The sequence below is a fragment of the Phyllostomus hastatus genome, unplaced genomic scaffold (assembly GCF_019186645.2).
Source record: "Phyllostomus hastatus isolate PE091 unplaced genomic scaffold, TTU_PhHast_1.1 phas_contig_196, whole genome shotgun sequence".
NCBI lineage: Eukaryota > Metazoa > Chordata > Mammalia > Chiroptera > Phyllostomidae > Phyllostomus > Phyllostomus hastatus.
In genome coordinates, this window is record NW_025333709.1 from 8,175,788 (window position 1) to 8,195,092 (window position 19,305).

The 19,305-nt window shown below is 46.9% G+C and overlaps 1 protein-coding gene across 10 annotated transcripts in view; it reads right to left on the bottom strand.

Annotated features, from left to right (window-relative positions):
• LDB2 (LIM domain binding 2) overlaps positions 1-19,305 on the bottom strand; it is a 338,549-nt gene that overhangs the window by 197,800 nt on the left and 121,444 nt on the right. For all 10 annotated transcript variants that reach the window (XM_045834645.1, XM_045834643.1, XM_045834644.1 and 7 more), the window contains exon 2: positions 9,526-9,628. In XM_045834645.1, coding sequence (XP_045690601.1) covers positions 9,526-9,628 — 103 coding nt within the window. The remainder of the gene's footprint in view (positions 1-9,525; positions 9,629-19,305) is intronic.

A 19,305-nucleotide genomic window follows, 5' to 3' on the forward strand; every position in this document is an offset into this window, starting at 1 on the left:
GTCTCTAAAAGTAATATAATGGTCTCTTCGTTCCAGATGATATGGAGAACTTGTCTCAGAACTTGCTCACACAGGACCGTACTTCCTCCTCCTACAGATCTTCAGAATGATTACTAGTATCAATTGTCAACTCCCACTTCTCCTGACTTGCTCCAAAGTGAAAGATACACCAGAAAAGTTCCCACCAAAGAGTATATTAAAGACAGCGCCAACTGGGAAAGGATGAACTTCATAAACATAAACAAGCACACTGAAACTGTTGTGTGAAGTGGATTCTCTCTCGGAATGAATAATAAAGCAAAACGCACGAAGGCACCCAGTTCGGTCAGGTCTTGCATTCAAATGCTCCAGTGTGACTGACTGGACTGAACAATGAATAATGAAACACATCCCGACGGGTGATTTTGTCGGAAGCCTCTACATTCTTAATGAAATCCACCTGAACAATGCTGAGTACAGCTGCAGAAACAATGCTAGTTTAAACCGACTCCCCCAAATGCTCTACTTTACCCCATTTTCACGAATAAAGTGTGTTCACCACCCAAAAACATGACACAAAAGTCAAGATTAATCTGTACGTTGGCTTGCTCCACTGAGTAAGAACATCACAAACCCATATCAAGCAAAGGAGATATGCAAATATCTCAGCTTAAACTGATTTTTCAAGATGCTTTTTGTTTTAAAAAATCAGTGTTAAGACATGGCTGGCATAGCTCAGTGGGCTGAGCTCATTGATTGTGGGCTGTGAACCAAAGTGTCACAGGTTCAATTCCCAGTCAGGGCACATGCCTGGGTTGCAGGCCACGGACCCCAGCAACCGCACATTGATGTTTCTCTCTCTCTCCCTCCCTCCCTTCCCTCTCTGAAAATAAATAAATAAAATCTTTTAAAAAATCAGTGTTACATTTGAATACAGAGTCTAAAAATACGGTGGTGAAAGCATTATGAAAAACAGGTTCATAAAACGAGGGTGTCGATATGAAACTATCTGGCTAAGATGCCATTCTAGAAACAATAGCTCACTAGACTTACAACTTTTGTTCATTCATGCTATCATCACCGGGGCACAGAAAGATGACACATGGAAAGTGCTTAAGAAAGGTTACATAAATAAACAGGGGTTTTCACTGAAATTAAGTCTATTACGACCCATTCAATAAGTAGTAGATTGATGTACTGAGCTAACCAATCCTAAGTACTACTTATTCTATGAAATTGGACTTAGTAGCTGGTTGGTAGACTAACTATGTATTGAAAAACTCTATCAACCCAGGGCCCAAAGCATTAATGTAAAAAAAGAGTCCTAGAGTTTTAAGTTTGATAAATGTAATTTTAGTTTGGTGTTTAAAATGTTTGAGTCTCACCCTGGCTGGTGTGGCTCCGTGGATTGAGTGTGGGCCTGTGAACCAAAGGGTTGCCAGATCAATTCCCAGTCAGGGCACCTGCCTGGGTTTTGGGCCAGGTCCCCAGTAGGGGGCACGTGAGAGGCAACCACACACTGATGTTTCTCTCCCTCTCTTTCTCCCTCCCTTCCCCTCTAAAAACAAATAAATAAATACATCTTTTTTTTAGGTTTTATTTATTCATTTTTAGACAGAGGAGAAGGGAGGGAAAGAACCATCAATGTGTGGTTGCCTCTCACGTGCCCCTACTGGGGACCTGGCCCGCAACCCAGGCAGGTGCCCTGACTGGGAAACAAACTGGGCACCCTTTGGTTTGCAGGCCATTGCTCAGTCCACTGAGCCACACCAGCCAAGGCTAAACAAATAAATCTTTTTTAAAAAAAGTTTGAGTCTCAAGTAGGAATGTACTCTATGAAACCAAGAATCAGGAAATGCATGCGCCAGAGAACCCCACAGATATCACAGTCACACAGAGTCTCAGAAAACATCACCAACTGTCCATCTCCTGGTTAGTACATCACTCAGTCCGCAACTTAGCATTTAAGGACAGTTACAGGTCTGTCTTCTCAAGCCTGTATACTTGACAAAGACTTTTCCCTCCAGGAGAAACCCAACAACTGTCCCAGATTTCTTAAGAGCTTGACTTTCAAAAGGAAAACAGAAAGTCACGAAATCCTAAAGATCAATTACAAATATGGTGCTAATTATACCTTCGACTTGTATGGCACTTTAAATTCATGCAAAGTACTTTTATGTCCATTATCTCATATAATCATTAGTGCGGTATTTATTAGCAAGGAGAGAACGGGATGTCTGCTCAATGTAATGTGATGGCCAATTTGCAGCTCTTGATACCATCAACTGGAACCACAAATGGGGAGAGATCAGTTTCCTTTTCCCCTCAGAAGTCTATCAGTCCATCGATCAGTTGTAGGTTTGCTCTCTCAAGTCTTCTTTGTAACTAGTCCCAGATTTTGCACTGAATATTAATATCCCAAGAAGAGTTTCCTTTGGAGCAACTCAGCTGATTGTGTTCATTTCAGATAAGAGTTTTGCATAGAATAAAATAAAAAGCAAATGCAAAAAAATTGGGAGGAACTGCCTTTCTCTCGAGGAACTGGGTGCCTCCCTATGACAACATCTGGCAAAGAGCAACAACTCCGTGGGTGCTGGGTGAATGAGTCCAGGGTGAGTGCAGAAACAAGGGGACTCCAAATGATGGGATACATTAGTCTAATTTAATTCATTCCAAATCGGGCCAGTCGAATGAGGGCTGCTATTGAAAAGCTTCGCTCACTAAAACCACAAGCTCAGAGGCAAGAGCCATCCAGAAACCATTCAGTGCAGCCCCATGGAAAGGGAACCATTTTCTGGAGTCATCTGAGACAAAAACGTTTGCGCCTTCATTCCATGAAAATGCCACCATCACCCAGCAACTGGCCATCAAGGACCACTCGGAGGCAGGGCCTTCTTTTCTCTAAGATATATTTTTGAATACAATTGAAGTTCATTTCCTTTCATTCGGCCCTTGGTAAATAAAGATATCAAGCCCAAAGGTACCTAGAGTGGTGGCCAGCACTCAGTGAGCGTTCCACAGCTTCTTGCTCTCTGAACAATGCAGGTGACAGGATCCTAAATCCTCTGTCGGACAGGTGTCACAGCTGTAATATAATAGTTTGGAGCCCTGGCTGGCGTAGCTCAGTACATTGAGCGCGGGCTGTGAACCAAAGTGTCACAGGTTCGATTCCCAGTCAGGGCACATGCCTGGCTGGGTTGCAGGCCATGACTCCCAGCAACCGCACATTGATGTTTCTCTCTCTCTCTCTCTCTCTATCTCCCTCCCTTCCCTCTCTAAAAACAAATAAATAAAATCTTTAAAAAAATAGTTTGGGACTTGTTTGTTTCAATCACCATCTTCCAGTCACATCAGGTTTGCTCCCAGTTGATTAAGATGTCCACCTCAATTCTTAAGGGGTCCTTATGGAAAGAAGACAGAAGTGATGTGCTTTTTCCCAAAGCCAGAATTTTTCCTGCTGTGTGCCAAATGACAAAATGAATCATGGGAACTATCTTCTATTTGAATCCAAGTGACTGGTGTACCACAGGCTAACGCATTCCCTTCGTCATTTATTCCTTCATTCATTCATACAGTAAATACTAATTGCGTGCCTTCCATGGGCACCACCAAGCTAGGGTTCTGTCATTTAATCCAATTTAATCTCCACAAGAGCCCTGCGATGTCGGTGTCACCACCACGAGGTTACACAGGAAGAGGCTGAGGTGAAGAGTTTGAGCGACACGCCTATCGTTACATCAGGACCCTAGCACTGCACGGCTGTGGTGGAGCAGAGACTCCAACTAAATCTCTGTGGGTCCAAAGGTCATGATTTTCACTCCTACTTCCACAAATTAAAAAAAAATAAAAATAAGTGAGGACGTTCAGAGGAACAAAGTGACTCTGTGGAGCGCGTTTCCCCAGGACTAGCTGGTGCGTCGCTCCTGGGGAAGACCAGCATCTTCAGTGCCGGCCGCTCAACCCTGTGCCCGTCCAGGTCTCGGGCGGGCTCTCTCTTCCCACTCACTGGTCTGGCCTTGGAATCCCTCCTCCTGTCGGCTGCGGGGCTGTTCCCTGCACATCACTTTCTTAAATGGCCACAGCAGTTCTCCAGTGTGGTGTCCAAATACCTATGCATATATTACAGGACTGATTTCCCCCGGAATCTATCTTTAATCATGATATATTAGAAAGAGAGAAAGAGACACTGGAGGAAAGTGCTTTCAAAGTCCCTCTGTAGCAAGGACAATAAAAGCACAGCTGGATGAGGTGCACCACTAAAAAGCAGGAGAAAACTAGTAATCAGAGAGGGTGACGTTTCTTGTGTCTCATAGAATTTCTTCACCTTAGGGATCACATCCCAACACACAACACAGAAAAATGTATTACAGGACAAAACTAAAGAACATAGTCAGTCAGGCAATGCTATTAGAGAGATCAGAAAAAAAGGGAGGTGGGAAGAAAATGTAAAAGAGAAATGAGCCCTGGCTGGTGTGGCTCAGTGGGTTGAGTGCTGGCCTGCGAACCAAAGGGGCGCTGGTTTGATCCCCAGTCAGGGCACATGCCTGGGTTGTGGGCCAGGGCCCCAGCAGGGGGTGCGTGAGGGGCAAGCGCACATTCATGTTTCTCTCTTTCTCCTCTCTAAAAATAAATAAAATATTTTTTAAAAATTATCCTTAAAAATGCAAAAGAGAAATGAGTGTGGAAATGACTTCATGGGACCAATATCTGAAGGACCAATATGCAGTTCTTCAAACTGTCTCATGGGACTCAACGATCAAGAAAAATGGGGGGAAATGACGCCAGGAAAAATGCTGACATATCCTCAAACAACGTTCTTCTTCTGGACAGTGAAATGTTCCCCCAGCAGCCACAGAGGGGAAGACAGCAAACAGTCTTTTGCTAGTGTGACTATAAAATGTGACGTCATGCCAGAAATCCTTGTTCTAGACAGAATACGGAAGTCAAGGTTTTAAATGACAAGACTGTGCTAGGAAACTACTGGCATCCATCAAACCTGAAACTCCAAACACCAGGTAGAAGATTAATGACAACGGTGTCCGAATTGCCCTGGGTCTCGATCTAGAGGCCGCAGTGTGCTCAGTGGAATTCAGTGGAATAATAATACCAATTCATGGAGCAGTTTCGTGGTGCCAGAAACCCTGCTAAGAACTTGACACGTATCAGCCTCTCCCTTTTCCTCACCAAACCCTCACTTTTCCATTGAGACCATTCAATGGAAAAGTGCTTTCAAAGTGACCTACGGCAAACCACGCAGTAGTAAGACGAGGCTGGATTTGAGCCGAGGTGTCCGACCCAGAGCCCGTCCCTGAACAACACAGCTTTCCTCAAATGTAGGCCAGTGGGAAGTGCCCCCAAACAGGGTGGCATTTTAGTAGGAATATCATTTCTCACCCTAGTTTCCAAGGCAATGCCAACCTAGACATGTTTGACCTGGTGCTGGAGTCCTCCCCCACCCAAGCAGAAAGTGCCGCACATGCTCACCCACCTTCCCCGCTCTTTCCCTCGTCCTGCTCATGACTTCCCCCAGGCACAGCCGGTTTGTGGGAGGAGGCTGTCTCTTCAGGGTAGAGAGCTGCCCAGCAGAGCAGTCCTACAGGTTCCCAGCCGACCAGTGCGGCTCTGCTGGAAGCCCTACACGCTGAGCGCACTGGATAAGCACCTGCCCGGTGGAAAGTCTGTCCAGTGACGCACAAAAGCTACACAGTGATGCTGAGACTGAGCATTGTTATCAATAACAATAGTGGATTCTGGCTACCCCATGCTTTCAATGATCCAAGGCTTCTAATGGGTTATCTCATTTAATTTTTACCAAAAGCCAGTGGTGACAGCATTGTGCCCATGTTACAGATGAGGAAATGAAGGCTCTGTTTACCAAGACCAGCACAGATTAAAAACCAAGAACATTTGCCCGGACCCTCGTGCTCTTTCTCCTACACCTTGTGGCCTCCCAGCCTCTCCAATACCACACGACTCCCTGAATCTCTTTTTCCATGAAAGAATTGTTCCCTGAATGAATGAGGAGCCAACATTTCCTACTGATGAAGAACAAGGCCAGCGTGGACCTGGACACAGCCTTGGTGCCTGGAGGGACTTACCAGGACCTTTCCCTGAAGGTATTGGTGATGATCATAAGGAGAGAGAAGAGAGCTACATGCCCAGAAAGGAGTAGAGGAAATAATTTGCTTGAAGTTAACAGCAAGCCGTCAACCTAAGAACAGTTGTCTCTGTACGAGGAGGAGAAGGGAAATCACGCACGATGCCGGGGAGTACGTGTGCCAAGTCCGTGGGCAGAGGCCCTTGACGCCCCACCCCTCTGCTCACTTGGCCTTCTCTGTCACATCGGACACGGTACTTCTTTGTGCCTTATGTTCCTGGAAATGCGTGAATTGAGGAATCCGTGTCTTTCCGTTAGCTATGGGAGGACGTAGGAGTCCAAGGGGCAAGGGAAGGACGGTGCCCTGCCTTTGACTTTGAAGTCAACCGAGGGCCAGTGACTCACCAGCGGGGACTGTCTGGACCAAGTTTCTATTCTCAGAAAAGGCCCTTTTCAGCTGTAGCGTCCTTTAATCACCAACGTGCTGACAAAGACAGGAAGTCACTTACCCCTCGTCCCCCAAGGAGAAAACGAAGTCCCTGGAACTGCCAAGGTCCCCGGCTGCTTAGGGACACAGAGCCCAACTTCTGACATGGTCCAGTAACCCTGGCCAACCCGCGCCTCTCCACATCGGCCACACCCAGCGGTCTCGAACTCTCCGATCACCTCCCACCTGGGGAGGGCACCTCACCCCCATCAGGAGAGTGCAGACTGGGGTTGGTGATGCAACACGACCAGTGCAAAGGCACTTTTTGAAAGAGCAATGTGGCTCCCAAAGCATAATTACTTCCTGAATTATTATACTGCTCCCCTGCCCACTTAAAGTAGATCAGACCATATCCTAGAGCTTATTTGAAAATGCCAGCACAGCGCTGTAGATTAAATTCCTCCAGATAAAAATCTCCAAAGATTTTGGCAAAGGGATTGTTTTGCCAATGTTCTTTTGATCATGAAAACTCTCCCCCAAATGTCAGTTCAGTCCTACAATTGTTCATTCAGCAAATACTTATTGAGCACCTACTACGTGTGATTTTCCTGTATTCACCTGAGAACCCAGCAATAAATAACACAGAAGTCCTGTCCATGTGGAGATAACATTCTAACAGAGGCTGACAGCGAACAAATGTATAAGCAAACACATATTCTGGGATCCACGTAGCTAAGAGACATCTTAGAGCCAGAAGGACCTTCCAAGAACACAGAGACGGGGAGGGAAAAGAAACAATTCTTTTCCAGTAAGGTCTAAGGAAACCTCATTTGGAATATTTCTTAGTACCAGGAACGAAAGTAACTTGGGGATTTTTTAAACACATAGAAATGTAATAGCCAAGTCTCCTATTTTCCCTCGGAAATGCAGAGCTCTTGGCTCCCCGGGGGGCCTCAGGGAAGAGCGACAGCCCGCGCAGCCCAGGGCCAGCAGGCGTTCTCCCGGCCTGGCCCGCCCGTGGGGACCACGAACGGGTTAAGGTGGCGGCGCCAGTGCCGGGAGCGCTGCATAAACAGCGTGCGCCAGGCGTTCTAAGCATGCTTCATCCTCCCTGTCTTCCAGGGCCGGCCGTCAATCAGCTGTCACTCGCCCGCACATCAGCAGTGCGTGCACATCACCAGGCTGTCAGCAAGGCAGCTGATGCGACTTGGCTCCAAGCTGTCAATCATCTTTGTTTCTCTTCTCCGCTCTGGAAATATTTTGGCTCGTGGAAACAAAGAAACCTGGGCAACAATGGCTCCGAGGAAGGCACTCATCATGCCTCACGCACAAATGATGTTGGGGTTGGGGGGTGGACAGAGGGGAGACTGGGAATCTGTTTTATTAGTACAGGCTTTAAAACTGTAATTCCAGTTCCTGGAGCAGACCCTGATGAATCCTGCACCCCCCCCCCAAAAAAAAGGTGTAGGAACAAGGAATACAAAACAGTGATAAGTTATCTCAGCTAATTCCTCAGAAAAATTAAGGAGGCTCACAGGATGGATCCCTGCTTCATTCAAAACTGTTCACCATTGATCAGGCAGCTCTGGAGGAGGGAGTAACTGTCGGGTTGCCGAGTCCTTGTATCGCACAGGGCCTTCGGAAACAGCGGCTTCTAAGCCCAGCTCCCTCACTGTCCCCCGCACGAAGCTGCTTGGAGGAACCCACACCCAGGACAGCAAGTTAACGCATCAGGACCGCCCAGGGGTGGTCTTACCTGTGCTTGCGACTGGAGTCTTACGTTGAATAAAGACACCCTGAAACAGCCTACTGTCTGACACACTAGCTGCCTCTCTCACCCAAAATATTCATTAGAAATGCCCCATGACTTTCAAAGCCCAAAGGACACAAATCTAAAGAGATGCTCCTGGCAATGAGTTTCAACAGGGCAGCAAGTCCAAGTCGCCGGGCTCTCTTCAGTGTGCCGCCGTCATATATTTGCAAATCACTGCGCATATATTAGCAGACTTAACCAACTCATTATGCAATAGATCCGAATACTACCAAGTTGTCTGAAGTCCCCTAAATTAAACAACAACAGCAACAACCTGTTGTTCCCTATGGCTCTGAAATACATTCAGCAACAATCAGATCTTTGCATCGTGTGTATCAAGAGCCTATTAGCCATCAGTCGCCCGATGCTCTGGGTTGCCTCATTCAAACATGCGGCAGCTGGTTCCATCATCATCTGCACGTTTGCGGCACGTGGGATGTTTTACCCTCTGACAGATCCTTTCATATGCGCAGCCCTGATCTCTGGAAACACGTCTCCCTCTGATCTAACCGGACACTAATTGCCTTTGTGCTGATGTATCTGTGCCTCTCAGTCTTACAGCAGAACTAGCAAATCTGATCTCTGACAAGTTGGCTGAACCTAATCAGGACAGATCAGCTGTTGCCCAAGGTGCCACAGGCTGCAATTTGAGAATCCGCGTGGAGTTATCACTCGCCGGAAAGACCGAGAACTATAATTCTGTCAACACCAATCCAAAACTGTGTCTTCAAAGCAGCTGTGGCCTCCCCCGCCCCCCAGAAAAGATTGTGCTTGTCAAATAAATACCTGAGCTCATTGATAAGAGGGAGTTGGGAGGATGTGGCTGATACAGTGACTGTGAGGAAATTTTTAAGGAACCTTCGGAAGCAGAACATTGGGTGTAAGTGTGAGCTGTCAAGGATAAAGGCGGGCAGGGGGGGGCGGTCATAGGGAAGAGATGGATGGAGAGTCTCCACAATTCAGCTCCCACTTATCATGGAGTGACTGGGTTCGTATCTGCGTCACTCGCTAAGCGGACAAGTGCCCAAACCCTCCACACCGCAAAGGCAAGCTCTCCCAGCTGACTCGGCCTGCCGCCCTGTGACAGGGCCCTGATCAGGGGGGCGATTACTGTCTGGCTGTCAGCACTGGGCTGTTTTCGGGAGATGCCTGCCATTTTCTTAGAGGCGCACAAAGAGGAACTGTTAGAAAAACAAACTTCTTTCTTACTGTATCGCTTTGGTCCATCTTCCAAACAAAACGAAAGGGTTAATGTGGCGTCATCTTCAAAAAACTCAGTGGCAAACGCGTCCCACCAGAGGTTGTCGCTGTCCTGCAAAGAGACAGATCATTTATTGAACAGGCGAGAGTGGAAGATATCTCAAAAGGAAAAAAAAGAAAAAGTAAGAAACCCCCCCAAAAAAAGGAAAAAGAAAAGAAACCCAGTCACATTAGCAGATGTGTGTGGATGTTCTAGAAAGAGAGTGGATGGGTGTGTGGTCACTTTTCAAATTAATTGCCTCCAACGGGGGCCGAATTCCAACTCGATAAGCAAGTTAATGCAAACCGAATGAAAATTAATTTTAGAGGATATATTTGGAAAGATTTAATAAATTTACTCTAGAGCACAATGATATTTTTTTAAAGTTTAGATTTAATGTAAAGTACATTCTCTTTCTCTTTGCTTTTTTTTTAAGAGTCCAAATTTACAAACAGAAACCACAATATTACAACTAGGCTAAAGAGAGCAAATTTTTAAAACAATTTATTCAAAAGGGAGCATGTGTGGCTTCCAGCCCTGCTTTATGCAAATATTCCTGTAAGAGACACAGGTGTGAGTGCTACGTAGATAGATAGATAGATAGATAGATGGATGAATTTCTGTATAAGGAAGCAACCATCAGACACATATAGATTGTTCTTGATGATGGTTTTTAAGATTATAGGCAATCACTAACTTATTATTAAAACAATTATTAAAAATGAAGCGGTTCAGCAGAATGCACACCATCCACACGAATTGTCTGTTTGACTCGGGTTGAGTGTTTTTGCCTTGCTCACCCAGAAAAGACGTTGAAATTGGCCCAGGCTAAGGGAGTGACAATCATTGCCAGTCTCCACAGGCAGAGGGGGGCCTCCTGTTGCAGGAATTAGGAAGGTTATGCTGAGTGACAGGGGAAATTGTACCCGGGCCTTGTGCTCTGTAGAGTGGCCTATTTACCCTCAAATTCTTAAGTACAGTCTTTTTCCAGAAAATTGGTGGTTCGTGCCAGACGCAGGCCCGAGATGTTTCACAGCCGCCTGTCAGCCTGGGGTCGGGGGTGGGACGGAAGGGGGCCTGCTGCTCCCCACCCGAAGGCCCCAGGGCTGAGGCCCTGGTGGAGACATCAGGAGCCTCTCTCCTTCCCATGAAGTTGTTACGCATTTGACAACACGGAGCTGCTGTCACCGGCGGGCCGCAGGAGCCAGCCCGCCGTCTTGGCGGGAACAATGAAGGGGCAACTGAAGATGGATGCCGTCCTCGTTCCAAAAAAAAGCAAGTCAGACAAATGATTTTTTTGTCTGCTTTTTTCTGGCCTCCTCCCAATCACCACACCAAAAGCCAACACTTTCCTTAGTAAAAACACAGTAAATATAAAATTACTCAGGGGCAACTCATGGATCCACATACAAACTACTCCTTTTACTCCTTTCAAAAAATTCCACTGCTGGAATTATACCCTAAAAACCCTGAAACACCAGTCCGTAAGAACCTATGCACCCCAATGTTCATAGCAGCACAATTTACAACAGCCAAGTGCTGGAAGCAACCTAAGCGCCCATCAGTCAATGAGTGGATCACAAAACTGTGGTACATTTACGCAATGGAATTCTATGCAGCAGAAAGAAAGAAGGAGCATATACCCTTTGCAACAGCTTGGATGGAACTGGAGAGCATTGTGCTGAGTGAAATAAGCCAGGCAGTAAAATACAAATACCATATGATCTCACCTATAAGTGGAACCTAATTAACAAAGCAAACAAGCAAGCAAAATAGAACCAGAGACATGGAAATAAAGAACAAACGGACAGTAACCAGAGGGGAGATGAGAGGGGATGATGGGGGAAAGGGGGAAGGGTTTTCAGGAACAACTATAAAGGACACATGGAGAAAACCAAAGGGGGTAGAATCAGGGGAGGGAGATAGGGGTGCCTGGTGTAGGGGAAAGTGGGGGGGTGGTAAATGTAGACAACTGTACTTGAACAACAATAAAGTAACTAGAAAAAAACAGATGTCAATGGATCACTTATACCGTGCAGGCTCTCAGGATGAAAGTTGGGTCCCTATCCTCAAAGTCACCTGCCGTGGACGGCCAAGCCAGCCCCCAGCGGGCAGCCCCCCTCCATACCTGAGACCACGGCATGAAGCCGGGGTGCTGTGGGAGCTGTCAGAACTTCTGCAAAAAATCAGTGGGCTCAGAAGGGGAAGAAGCAGCTGCAGAAAGAAACCCTATTTGGGAACCTGGATGCATTGGTGTATTTTCAAATTGCTACACAGATGGATAATGAATAAATAGTGAACATTTATTGAGTGCTTACCACCTGCCAAGCACTATTCTAAGTACTTTATGTGCATTTTCCCACTTACTTCTCACTACCTCCCTGTTTCTTGTTTTTCCCTCTCTCCAGTGTAACGATAATATAATTTTCTTGTGGCAGGGGTTCTGTTTTGCTCACTGCTCTACCTCCCAAGGCCCCTAAATGATGTCAAGCCCACGGTATCACTCAATAAAAGTTGTTTACTTTATGAATAAGGCTGCTCACCTTGTTATTCCTACTTTACAGCCGCAGAAGCCAAAGCTTAGGTGGTGAATGCAAGCCGCCCAAGTACACTCAGCCAAGACACGGTGGCGCTGGGATTTAAACTCACACCCCCGGACCCTCGGACATCGAGACCTGCCCCAGCTTCTCTGCCTGACTTACTTCTCTGGCAGGCTTTGGGGAGGCAGGGGTTAGGGTTCAGCTGGAAGGGAGGGAAAGTCGAAAGGGAACATTCTACCTCAGGTTGGTTTTTCCTTTTCTTTTTTTTTTTAAATGCCCGGAAGTGTGAATTTTTATTTGTCAACACAGTGTGGAGCTAAGGCACGATGCAGTTGCTTCCGAGAGCTTAAGGGACAGAAGAGGACAGGAGAAGCAAGCGCTGTTCGGGGCCAAGCCCGAGCCCCAGCAGGCCCAGGGCTGTGTTGAAGAGGTTGACAGGCAGGAGTGGAGCCATCAGTGACGAGGGTTGATTTCAGGCCCAGGCTCTGAAGCAGTTTGACCTGCATCTCTGGCCCTGCCACAGCAAGGTCCCTGATGGTGCTGGGGCCCAGGGCCTCTGTCATCTGCTTGAACTTCTTCACCTCCACCTCAGCTAGCTGCCGGGCCTTGCTCACCTCCAGCTCCAGCTGGGCCCGGTCGTACACCAGTTCCAGCTCCCGTACTTTCTGTACCCGCTGCAGCTCAGCCTCTGTCTCAATGGCCAGGGCCTCCGCCTTCAGCCTGGCCTACAGCACAGAGCCCTGTCCCTCGATGCGCGCCGCCTCCGCGCGGGACTCAGCCTCCACCTTGGCGGTCCCGGTGCTCTCCACGGCAGTGCTCAGGGCCTCCAGCTCCATTCCCCTATATTCCGACCCGCTTTACGGCGCTGCCGCGTGGCTGGGACTCCTCATGCCCGGGACACCAGGCACCGTGCAGGACAGCATGGGGTCCTCCATCCTCGGTGGAATTCGCATCTGCGGGCAGCTCTCAGATCCCCACCTCATCCCAGCTAGGTGAACTTGGACAACTAACCTCACTCCCTGAGCCTGTTTCCTTGCTGGGCAGCGAGGGTAATAATAAGAGTAACAACAACAGTCATAACCACCTTGCAGAGTAGCCAAGGCAACAACAAAAACAACAGGGATACCTTGCAGGGTCAGTGTGAACATTGAATAAGTTAGTGGGTGTAAGTGCCCCCTGCAGAGAGCCTAGGACACACTGCCGATCAATAATAACATGCCTTTTCCCCGCTTCTATTTACCGTCTTCACTCTTACTTGTAAGGGACGAGACATTCCACATTCTGGGCAATCGCATCCAAAACGGACTTTCTAAAACCATCTGTTCATAATCCAGCACATTTTCCTATCTCTTCAACGGTTTGTAATCCATTTGCCTGGCAACACCACCTGCCTGTCACACAGTTAAAGCTCGGAGTGGAAACTTACAGGCTCTCTTTGGCCCTGATGATTTTTCCAAGGCCCTGGGACAAGATCTGGTACTCAGCCTCCATTTCCCTATATTCCAACTCCGGTTTCCAGCATCTCTGCTAGAAAATGGGGCCGTGAACGGTAACATCTGAGGGAGAACCCAGGCTGATCTGAAGTTGCTGGGAGAAAAGAAGGGACTCGGGCTAAGAGGAGGTGCGAGAATTGCCTAGGAGCCTCCCTACAGGTTCTGCCCTACAAGTTCCTGGGGACCCAGGCAAGCAAGTGCTGCGCATGCAGCAGCTGAGAGAGGCAAAATGATCTGAGAAGGGGGAGGAGTCATCTGATTCCCACTACTGCAGGGGATCATGAGCTGAGTCACTGTCTCAGAAAAACATCTCAGGACAGGTTTGGCAGAAGAAGGTCACCTCAGGTAACTCTCTACACACACAAAAAAATAGCTGGCTTTGGTCACAAATCTTGGAAGAACATTCCAAAAACAAAAATATAATATGTAAGTTCACAATTCCAGACACCTTATAGAGACATTAAAAATATGTTTTGGCTAGTGTATAGAATGAATGAATGAATGAATGAAAGGAATTCCTTATTGTATCATCACAAACCCAACTCAAGAAAGTTGCTCTACAACACTTTGAAGAGATCTTTTTTTAAAAAGATTTTATTCATTTATTTTTAGAGATGGAAGGGAGGGAGAAAGAGAGAGAGAGAAACATCAATGTGCGGTTGCTGGGGGTCATGGCCTGCAACCCAGGCATGTGCCCTGACTGGGAATCGAACCTGCGACACTTTGGTTCGCAGCTCGAGCTCAATCCATTGAGCTATGCCAGCCAGGGCTATGAAGAGATCTTGACTGTTGACTCTCCATCGTCTCTTGGCCGATATTTTTTAACTGGCATAAAAAAAATTTGGTGTATTTTTAAATATAATTGTCAGTTGCCCCCACATATATAAAGCTTTTGGATTCATCCTTAGTTAAGAGGACAAATGTTATGTAGGAGAAGCAATAAAAGGAGTAGAGCTTTAAGAAAAAAATTACTAATGTCAAGCACAAGCCAGTCCTACACTGGCCTTATATGCAGCAAGAAGATGACGGAAAGCACACACAGGTGTGGGGCCCCTGGGTTAATACTCACACCCACCACCAGGTATCTTCTAAGCATGCACCATGAATTGATTCACACATTAGATTCACACATACCCTAACTGCTACCATGAGGAAAAACAAGCAGCCTTATGGAGAATCTGTATCCTTAACCTCTAAGTTACACTGACTTCACCATGTGAAATCTGCCTCTTAGTTGCTAGATGACCTTAGTCAAGTCGCCTAACTCCTTTGCATCTATCTGCTCATTTTTTAAGTGGGAATAATTTCAGGAGATTCTGACGACCAAGGAGTGACTGCCCAGCGTGCAGTAGCTGTTCAGTAAACAGCAGCTGTTACTCCTCATCATGGCCTCGTTTGACCCTTAAGATATTTATTGAGAAATCAGAAATTCAAAAAGGTTAAACTACTCAGTAAAGATCAGATAGCCAGCTAGAAAGTGGTAAAGCGGAAGTCCATGTACAAGTTTGCCGAACTCCAGTTCATTTTTAAAATTGATTTTGTTTTCTTTAGAGAGGTTTTAGGTTCACGCAAAATTGAAAGGACAGTACAGAGATTCCCCATGCACCCCCAGCCCTCACGCATGCGTAGCCCCCATCCAGAAGGCACATTTGCTACAATGATAAACCTACCAGCCCTTGTTTTTCTTACAAATAATGCTTAAAACATGAGCTTCCACTTTAAGTTCAAGGCGAACCTGGTCCCACAGAACAGAAGATGCGGCACCGGCCAGAGGACATTCTGCCTGAGCACATCTCGCTCTCCGACTCTTTCAGATTCCGCTCACTTTCCCCCACTTCCACGTGGTTTTCCTAACAATAAATCTCCCCTTCGAACACCTCTTGCTTCCACTCTGCTGCCTGGTACAGTTGCTCGGATCCGTTAGGCAACTTTGTGGAAGAAATCGGTGTAATAACGAGGCGTGGGTTCCAGGCCGTGGGTTCTGCTGAACCAGATGAGAAATCTTTGGCAGACGATCTAACCGTTCTGACTGGTGGGAGTTCAGTTCTTAGCCACACAGCTACCTCATGAGCTGGGGACCACAATTTTTAAAAAATGAGACCCTCCATTATTCACCTTCTAGGTGTCAGCCATCTGGAATGGTCTGAGCCTTGCAGACAAAGGCTGTAAGCACTGTGCTGGGCCACGGGTGAGGAAGGCAGAGAGGGGCAAGGGAACATAAAGGAAAGGTGACTGGGAGAAACTCTGCAGCGTCTCTGCAGACTAGCCCTCCCCGCTCCTGACTGTAAACTGTGGGTCCATCCATCACTGGAGAAATCAAAACCTATGAAATTCCCAGTTCTTCTTTGAGCAGGCCATGGCCAAGGGCAGGGAGCTGACCAGTAGGAACCTGCGTAAGTCAGGTTCTCAAGGCTATTTTGAGGCAAGGATTCTAAAGAGAAACTCGCTCTGTTGACTCCCTTTAAAGCCTGAAGGGAAAGTGGGCTGCACCTGACCATTCTCATTCGTGCAGGCGGTCACCTCAAGTCAGACTAACTTGGTGATTAACCAGAAAGTGCCTTGAGACTGACCAGCAGGCGAAGATCAACACTTTGGTCCACTCAGCATTTGCTGCTGAGCATTTTTGTTGACTAAGCATTTCTGGGACTCCCAGATGAAGATTATGGTAAAAGCCCTTAAAAACAAACCAAGACCTGGGGTCATGTCCCTGGGTGTGTGGGGTGGGCGTGCATATCCGATACTGGCAGATATTATCAATAAAATATTTGGTGCATATATCATAAAAGACAGTCTCTGCAGGGAGAAGCCTTTCTTACCATGCCAGAGGCCAGCATCCTCAGGAGTTTGCCTGTGTGTAGCCAAGGGACCTTGAGCAGTTTACCTGTCAGGACCAAGCGGTCTTGCCTCCCTGTCTTTTCCTATGTGGCTCTTTTGGCCTGGAAAGTCCAGCAGCCCCCAAGTCCCAGCCCTTGGACTGCCCTTTCCACTGTCTCCTATACTAAGAGAGTTAAACACTACTCCCATTAGAGTGTGGATCAAAGTACCATTGAATCACCACCACCTTGTAATATGCATTTATCTGACCATCTGACTGCTGGGCTAGACTGGGAGATACTTAAAGACAGGGGCGGGGCACTAGGCATCTCTCCCTCCTCAGCAGAGCTCCCCACTAAGGATTACCCAATGAGGAAGCAGGAAAATGAATGAGCGGTTAGAGAGGCCACGCCCACACAGCAAGATTCTTCCTTCATACTGTACAATTCTTAAGTGTCTAAACTCAGTGGATGGGGACCAGGACAGTGTGCAGGCTAATAGGCTTCCTTCCGTCACATCCATCAGCAGGATGCGCAGGCCGTATCAGAAGTTCGTATTGCGCTGGCTGGTGTAGCTCAGGGTATTGAGCGCGGGCTGCTTACCAAAGCATCGCAGGTTCAATTCCCAGCCAGGGCACATGCCTGGGTTGCAGGCCATGGCCCCCAGCAACCACACATTGATGTTTCTCTCTCTCTCTCTCTTTCTCCCTCCCTTCCCTCCCTAAAAATAAATAAGTAAATCTTAAAAAAATACTGTAATTATAAAAAAAGTTCATATTTAAGCAAACATTTTAAAAATGATCTCATACCTACAGAGCCATTTTATGGAACCACCGTCTGACCACTTTCTGGGTATTTTTCTTATTCTGTTCAGTGAAATGTTGGTTAAATAAATATCCTTGACTGATTGTAACAAATAAATGTAGTTTTTACCTCATTAATTTCTAAAAATAGAGAACAGAGGATAATGTGATAAAGACCCATGGACCCATTATATGGAATTAATGATTATTAAAATGATATCGCCCTGGCTGGCGTAGCTCAGTGGATTGAGCGCGGGCTGTGAACCAAAGTGTTGCAAGTTCGATTCCTAGTCAGGGCACATGCCTGGGTTGCAGGCCATGACCCCCAGCAACCGCACATTGATGTTTCTCTCTCTCTCTCTCTCCCTATCTTCCCTCTCTAAAAATAAATGATATCTTATTTTCCCTTTTAAAAGGAATCAAAAAGTATAAATAAAAAGGTAAATGCCTTGGGTTCCCATAGCCTGCTCTATTTTTTTCTCCCCTCCCCCAAGACCCCATAAACAACTGTCTCATGAAAATCATGTGGCCCCTTCCTGGCTCATCTCTAGTATTTACGTACATCTATGTACATGGCCCCATTCATATATGGTATTATATTTTTAACATGTTATTTAAATGGTATCACACACCATGTTCCTTCTTTAAACTTGCTTTTTTTTTCATTCAGCACTGTGTTTTGGAGATCTAAGCATTTTACTATGTATGGGGGCCCCTGCTTTTTTTTTTTTTTACATAAGCTACAGGGTAGTGCACTAAATGAATGTAATGTAGTGTATTTCAGCATTTCGCTACTAATGGTCTCTAGAGAGTCTCAAATTCTTCGCCATCACGGGCAATGCGGCGATGGCTCTGTCGCGTCCCTGGCTGCTTAGGTGTGTGTAAGAATGTGCACAAGTGGCAGCGCCCAGGAGCAGGGCGTGTACTGCCCCTGTTTTGGCTCTCCTAGGAGGAGGTCCCTATGCTTCCAGACTGAAGGCTTCTGATCTGACCGATGCGTGGATGGGGATGAAACAAAGAGTACTTCTAAATGATGTATTTCTAAATGGGATCTCATAGCAGAATCAACCTAATTACAACACGGAGTCCAGCTCTGCCAGGAGAAGGCTGAGCATCTACAAGTCCAAAGAAGATAAAATAATAAAATAACCCTGGCTGGGCGGTTCCGCTGGTTGGTGCGCCGTCCCCTGAACCAAAAGGTTGAGGGTTTAATCCCCAGTTGAGGCACCTGTGGGAAGCAACTGATTGACGTTTCTCCCTCTCCCTTCCTCTCTCTCTAAAAATCAATAAACATGTCCTCGGGGGAGGACTGAAAAATAACAATAATAGTAATAACAGTAATTACAAAAGTTTGCCTACCATTTTCTTAAAGGCACAGCATATTTCAGGGGTTTCATTGAGCAAAAGGAGGAATACTGCCTGGCACCAACACCAGAAAAGAAAGCACAGGTTCTCCAGGGTCCTCTCTAATGACTGACGGGGCAGAATGACTGAGCACCAAAGGCCCAAACCGCGGCGGCGGGAGGCGGCAGGCGGGGAGGAAGCTCCTTCTCTGCACCCTGGCTCACGGCTTCACTCAGAGGGAGCCCCCGTCTCGCCCCAACACACGCCTCCTCCCAAGCTCTCCTGTTGTTTACTATCTGAACGGTGCCTGATTAGTGTTCGGTGAATATTAATAGGTAGAAAGTGGATTCTTCTCCCAAAGCTGGGAAGTAACAATAGCACAGAGTAGCCTCCAGGTAAATAAGAGACGAAATTAACTCGGCCTCAAACACGGGCAGGGAAAGGGGTGCCAACAATTCTCATATATTTTAATTAGGGAAAAATACCACACAAGGCTCCTGCACTCTAAATAATCCCCCCGTATGCATTTCTGCGATTGAAATCCCCGGTCCTTTTGTCCCGTCTCACAGGTGAGCCCCAGTGCCACCAGCAGCCAAATCATGTATCAGGATGAGAGGCGCACTCAGGTCAAACAGCAGAAGAGAGTCTTAATTATATTTAAAAATCCACCAAAGCATTTTGTGTCTGCCCCAGATTCTCTCCTGTCCCCGTCCTTGCCTCCCTCCACCAAAAACGGGGTCCCGATGCCGGGGCTGC